The sequence below is a fragment of the Diadema antillarum genome, unplaced genomic scaffold (assembly GCF_040938485.1).
Source record: "Diadema antillarum isolate AM-2024a unplaced genomic scaffold, OU_Dant_1.0 seq00001870_RagTag, whole genome shotgun sequence".
Taxonomy (NCBI): domain Eukaryota; kingdom Metazoa; phylum Echinodermata; class Echinoidea; order Diadematoida; family Diadematidae; genus Diadema; species Diadema antillarum.
Genome location: NW_027272539.1, coordinates 824,368 through 830,823, shown reverse-complemented (window position 1 = coordinate 830,823; position 6,456 = coordinate 824,368). Strand labels below are relative to the sequence as shown.

General features: G+C 35.3%; 1 protein-coding gene across 1 annotated transcript; it reads right to left on the bottom strand.

The window, feature by feature from the left end:
• Positions 1–1,428: 1,428 nt before the first annotated feature.
• LOC139712878 (uncharacterized) lies at positions 1,429–5,555 on the bottom strand. Its single transcript, XM_071624658.1, has 4 exons — positions 5,325–5,555; positions 4,493–4,586; positions 2,548–2,684; positions 1,429–2,022 (listed from the first exon to the last, which is right to left on the bottom strand). Exons 1-4 carry the CDS (start codon positions 5,463–5,465, stop codon positions 1,915–1,917), a joined length of 480 nt encoding a protein of 159 aa, XP_071480759.1. The 5' UTR covers positions 5,466–5,555; the 3' UTR covers positions 1,429–1,914.
• Between the last annotated feature and the right edge of the window lie 901 nt (positions 5,556–6,456).

Here is a 6,456-nt window from a genome sequence, read left to right as displayed (position 1 = left end):
AATAATGAAGATTGAATTATTTGTGACTAATTGGCCGTCCCTGTACCAACGATGCAGGCGGAACACACTATGTGTCCCAGATATCATATTTTAGTGACTTCATACATGATAAGTTTTGTTTTTGATTCATTATCATTCTTTCTATATAGTACCTAATTGTTTCTCTACTTTAAATGTATTTCTCATATAGCAAGATAATACACGTTTCATTATACAATGATATTGGCACTTTGTTAGTTCTAGTGTGTCTGTATTTATAATGACATGCAGAAATAAAACTGGATTGAACAAGATAAGCAATTATTTCAACTGCATTCTGGTCTTCAAGTTTTGTTTTTTGATTAGAGAAAAATTCGATGCCTCTAAATTGTTTTTTTAACTTATCCTTGAATGTCAAAAAAACTTTATGATTTAGTGGAGTTTAAAGAATATTGTATTATCTCATTGCAACAAGTTTTTTTTTTCTGTTTGTTTCGTCAAGATCTAATGAATGCATTCACTTCCAGGTTATTTGATAACCACTATACAAGATTCTTCATAGTATCTAATTAAATGAGAACATGGTGATATTGGCAGCAAAGTTGCCTTAAAAACTTTATGGGTCAATTTATCTATTTCCCGTTCACTTCCCAACCAATGTTTGACAGTCTACTCAAGCTGTATGCCTTTAACCTTTGACCTTTTTATTCCCTATTGAAAGCACAGTCACAAAATGAAACCAACTGAAATTCAAAAAGGTGACCACTCAACTGACTCAGGAACTAAGCTCAAATATGTCTTTCTGCAAGGAGATCAGAAGTTCTTTCACCAATTAAGACCTTATGGCACAATAGCAGACACTGAATCTACAACCCTCTTATTCTGCATGCATGTCTGATCCCCCCCCCCCATTTTTTTTTTCAATTGTTTGCATGTTTCTTGAGTCAATATTAATCATTCATTGTACTTGTCCATATTGATATGGTAAAAAGTGCCGCAGCGCTGTCTGAAAATTCAGTGCACACACATAGTAAAATGCATTTCTATTTTTTTCTGTCGGTCTTTCTTTCTTTATTCTAGCACCGATTCAACAACGCTGTTGAATGAAACAAACACCAGCACGGGGACGATGTCGCCTGCCCAGTGTGTTGTTATTAAGCAAGTTAGTGTCCTTCGATCTAGCTTGATTGCGTGGTTGGGCACATCTACAAATCTATTTGATAGGGACTATGTGTAGCAACACATGAAAATACCAAACAATTTATTCCAAATCCCTCCACTGGAAAGGACGCTTTATCTAAAATTCAACAACTAACATATCACTCCAACAGCGGTAGCTTCTTGAGTGTATTATAGGACAATTGAAATTAAGCGCTAATGAAAACAAATATACATAAATCCTACACATGCACATATACAGACAAACAAGGATGTAAGCCTACACTCATTTTCATAAAATGATAACCTAATACCGAAAAATACTTCGTTATGGTTTCATAGGTAATCGGGCCCCTAATTTAGTGTTGAATCGTATATACTTTTAAATCCCTTTATTGAATTTGGAGAACATAAGTGATTACTTATTTATAATCATAAATGAATCCTGTCTAGCTAATGAAACCTCCAAGCTCTTAGCTTGTGGGATGAATCTATTATGTTGGGCGAAAAACAAAACAAAACACATAATTCATCCTATAAAGTTACCTATTAAAGTCTTACAAATTATTCTTTAAGAATATCTGTTATCACGCAATGTTTCTACTACGAATATATTGAGAATCCTTCGATAGTAAATCTGTGCTGGGCTTAGTTTACAGTATGCAGCATAATTCAAAGCAGAGGCGTGGAAAAATATAAAGATGTCTTGAGTACAGTACGCCTTTCAATGACCTCGTAGCTCAAGTTGCCAATTTAAAGATTGTAGGATTTACTGATTCATGGCAAGGCTTTTCCTTCTTTGATGTACTTTATCTCCCTGGCGAGCTGGCATTCCGAACAGCATGGCATACAACACGTCATGGCGCAGTCGTTCATCAAATTTCCCTTGACAGACAAAACAAATATTAGAAAAAGAAAAAACAGAAGAGGATAATTGTCAAGACCTGTATCAAACCCCTTGTGTAGGGTTGAGTGTCGAAAGTCACAGAAAAGCACAATATGGTGTTGTGCATATATATGGTCCAAAGTCTCTGATACAGATAGGGTTAATAAGAATTTAAGGAAACAGTATTCTTCCGTTTCTAATGTGATATATCTGTCCTGTATATAGTAGTTCTTCATCTTCTAGGATATTTACCGGTTTTTGTGTTTGTTTTATTCATTGTCAACATCATGTGAACTATCCATGTCAAAATAAAGGTGTGCTCCTGTATAGAACAATAAATTATTGAGTTCAGTTGTTGTGAAATATCTTGTTTACTTGATATTGCATGCATCATACCCCCCTTGTTTGTTTGTTTTTTGTTTGTTTGTTTGTTTGTTTTTGGTCTCTCTTTTCTTTTCTACACGTTTGTGTCAAGAGAAATCTACGAGACTCTCTTTACGAGCTCCACAATGAACTATGCATACCTCAATGTTGTGCCGAGCTCTGACTAGCGCCCTCATAGCTATGGAGGAGGCAGGCACACAGCATGGCACGCACATGTTTTCGCCCATCTCAGCCGCCACACAACACGAGTAACAAGGCACGAATGTAGACATCAGGCCTGTGAGACATTGAACACACATTGTTTCCCATTCACTGACGGTTGTAGTTCATCAATCTGAAGATTCGTTATTCCGAATGTTCGTGTATCCGAATACGAAATGAGGTTCGTTATTCCGAAGTTTCGTTTAGTACGTAACTCGTTTACTCTTCGGATTGACGAACCTTGTTTTGCTTAAGGTTTGACGAACCTTTCTGTTTCAAACTTATTTTCATTAAATGACTTTTGATTTCCTTTTAAAATTGTATCGTATTTCGTATTTCAGAAGTAGTTTCTCGTTATCTCACAAAAAAAAGATGAAGCCCCATCTCACATTAAAACAATAATTATCCCTTTTAGTGTTCTAACTGGATTACCTAGACAGACACCTAAATTCATTAATGAAACATAATTATTAATCATTTTTGGTATTATAATTACGATCAACGCTCCGATGTAAGTTATGTCGGATCCTCTGAATATCTTTGACTCTTTGAGACTAATTCTCTCTTAGATCCAAAGAATCCCTGGAAGAGAGGCAGGCTGCCAAACGTTTAAGCATAAACATAGATAGATAGATAGATAGATAGATAGATAGATAGATAGATAGAAGGATATTTGATACATGGATGGATAAATGAATAAATAAATATAAGTAAGTAAATGAATAACTGAATAAATACATTCATACATTGATAGGTAAAACATGGATACTCAAATGAGTAACTAATTAGATAATCATAGTAACAAAGGAAAGTATTTATAACAATAAGTAACTAGACATCAAAACAAAGAAACAAATGTAAAGATACAATGCAACACCAGACATTATCTCATTATGTTGTTGTAGCAGCTGCTCATTAGCTTGTTTGTATTTGTCTTCTGAGTTTATTATCTGTAAATCTTGTCAATGTTTCTTTTCATCTTATTCTTGCCATGTTCTTTACTGTCTTTCTCCTTGTCTCCGTTTATGTTCTGTAACTTAAAGGTAGGGAATCCCATTTGCATGCCTTAAATGAAGAGTTGTATAAATACAGTGGTATGTTGAAGAGAGTATCATTTTAGAAACTCCCATAAAGTATTGAAAGTGGAAGGTAACATTTAGTACATTTTTTTTTGACCGTTAGATTTTGAATTGAATTTTTTTCGGGGCTCACCGTAAATTCCAGTACATTACTAGGCTACCTTTGCAGACCCATGCGCTGCATGTGTGTCCATCATGTATATTTTGTGAAGAAAGTTCTTCAACACTTACAAACAGTTCTATATACATTCTTGCCACACACTCTATATGTTATTACATCAGCTCTTGTACTTTTAGATTTGTGTTTATAGATAACAAATGCAGAAGACTGCAACAAAAAGGCTTAAGTGTGGCTGACACACAGAACTACTGAGTAGTTGAGTTTTGTGCATCATTCAAATTTTAGATAACTGTTGACTTCCAAATTTCTAAGCAGTGGCCTAAGCAAGTCCCCTGAGGTTCATATTTAATGTTTTGCTGCATTTTGGGAGGTCTGTAAAAGGTATCCCCTACCTTTAAGAAGCACAATTTTTAAAATGCAAACTTGTAAGATGCAGTCCATCAAGGGTTTGACCTTTGACAGGCCATTGGCCTTTTGTCATTCCCACACATCTGCTGCGGATCTTACTGTTTTTACTGTGTTTATATTTTACTCTAATTGTCCTTGTACTGCTTGTGTTTTGTTTTGTGTATATTTCTGTGTTCTGTTCTGTACATTTTATACATATGTCTATTTTTGTGGGGGGTTTTGAAAGATGTGAAATGAATTGAATTGAAATTGAACTGAAATTGAATTAAGACTTACATATTTGCATGTCGTCACAGCAGCCAGTAGCGGGGCTTGTCCATGGGCGCGGAATACCACGTGGTCTCATTGGGTCAATTACATGAAGCACTATCTAAAAAGATGAAAAATTAAAAAAAAGATAATAAATTAATATAAAGATAAATCAAGAAGAGGACAATGTCACGTATCAGTTCAAGCAACCGCAATACAAGGAATGGGTTATTTTGTAGTCGAATACGCTTGAAATCTGCCATCGGCCATGAAACGAGAAATATTGTCAAGGCAAGAACAACCCCTCCAATCTTTTGAAATTTCATACGCTGCCAATCAAATCATCGAAATCTTCAGGAACGAACCTTGAAATTAATGCTAAAAAGTACGGATCAAGACAATCTTTTTCATCATTAATTTTTGGGTGAACAAACATCTAGGTATTCGGAATTTGTATGTTTCGGAGTAACTCATCTTCGCATTATCAAATCTTATAAGTAATGAATCTTCTTTCTCATATGTTTGATTAACGAATCCTCGGAATAACGAACCCTTCTTTCATTTTCAGATTAACGATTCTTCGGGATATCGGGGCTTTTGCATTTTGGGGGAAAATGAATCTTCGAAATAACGATTTTTTTTCAAATTTGAATTTTATAACGAATCTTTGTGTTAATTTACGGATAACCGAACCTTCAGAATAACGAAATTCTATCCATTTTCGGTTTACCGAATCTTCGAAATAACATTTTTTTTTTCATTTTTGAATTTCCAATTTTTCTTCAATTTTTTGTACAGCGTGAATGGGTAAATGATGTATCCACATTAATTCCTATAGTTATCAGTGGGTTAGTCTCACCTGTCGATGCTGGGGTTGAGGCTGCGATTGCACTGGAGGTGGTTGCTGGTATAAAGGTGGAGCTTGGGGTTGCCCACTGTAAGGTGGGTACCCCCTTTCCGCTGTGCTGTTAATCGGCATTTTCTCAGGATCCACGTTCATTGTCAGGCCTAAAATAAACCACTTCGTAATTTCACTCTGCGGATGAAAAAAAAATCAACAACAACAAATCTCATCGGTGACAAAAAGCACGATGATTTCAAATCACTGAAATAAACATAATTGATGCAATTTTCTTTCATACAAACCTTATGAATTAGGGGCGGATCCAAGAATTCCGTAAAGGGGGACGGGGCGCAAACAATGTTTCTGGTGCTACTTCCGGGTTTCATTCATTTTTTTTTCTTTTTATTTCTTCTGTTTTAACAACAAATAAAGAAGGGCGCGCTCCCAGGTGCACACTCTCTTTATCTGCCACTGCCATTGTGCTTTCTACAACTCCTGCGAATGACAGGAACAATTAACTCTTTATGTTCCATATAGGTGTAACCCCTCGGTGTACCACAATATTCTGATACAGCATTGTTGTTGTTGTTTTCAAATCAATTTAACTTTTCTAGATTCTTATTACCCTCGAAATGTTGTAAACAAAGTTGTAGAGAAGATGCCAAACTTTGATGTATTGATGTAAATTGTATGAAAAATCTATGATTGTTTTTCTTTCAAGTAATGAGTAGGTACATTTTAGGGGCATGATTTTTGGCACACAAAACAGTGACAGAAACTTAGGGTTTACTCGCAGATCCAGTAGGAAACACGGCTTGATAGTCAATCACCACGTAAAAATGCAAGCAGTTCATTTGACAGGAATGGAATCGCTAGGAATACTTGAAGAGTTTGTTTGCAAAAACCGATAAGTCCATTTTTGAAGATTTTGGAGTACGCTCTCTGTCATAAAGCACAAAATGATACCTTTTAAATGATATATTGGTCACTACATAAAAGGTACATTTTTTAAGTTATGGTCAAAAGAAGCACAAATTTTCCTATTATTCTCTTTGTTTTTCTTGACCTTTAAAGGGATTGTATAGTTTTGGTTGAGACCTAATTTCAGGTTTCTAACATTTTGGTGAGATAACGAGGAACCTCTTAT

Excerpts from the sequence above, each read along its gene's own strand:
- LOC139712878 (XM_071624658.1), bottom strand. The coding sequence starts at position 5,465 with ATGAACGTGGATCCTGAGAAAATGCCGATTAACAGCACAGCGGAAAGG. Across the intron at positions 2,685-4,492 it reads CTGTGACGACATGCAAATAT|GCCTGATGTCTACATTCGTG; the intron begins GTAAGTCTTAAT and ends AATGTCTCACAG. Across the intron at positions 2,023-2,547 it reads GAGCTCGGCACAACATTGAG|GGAAATTTGATGAACGACTG; the intron begins GTATGCATAGTT and ends TTGTCTGTCAAG.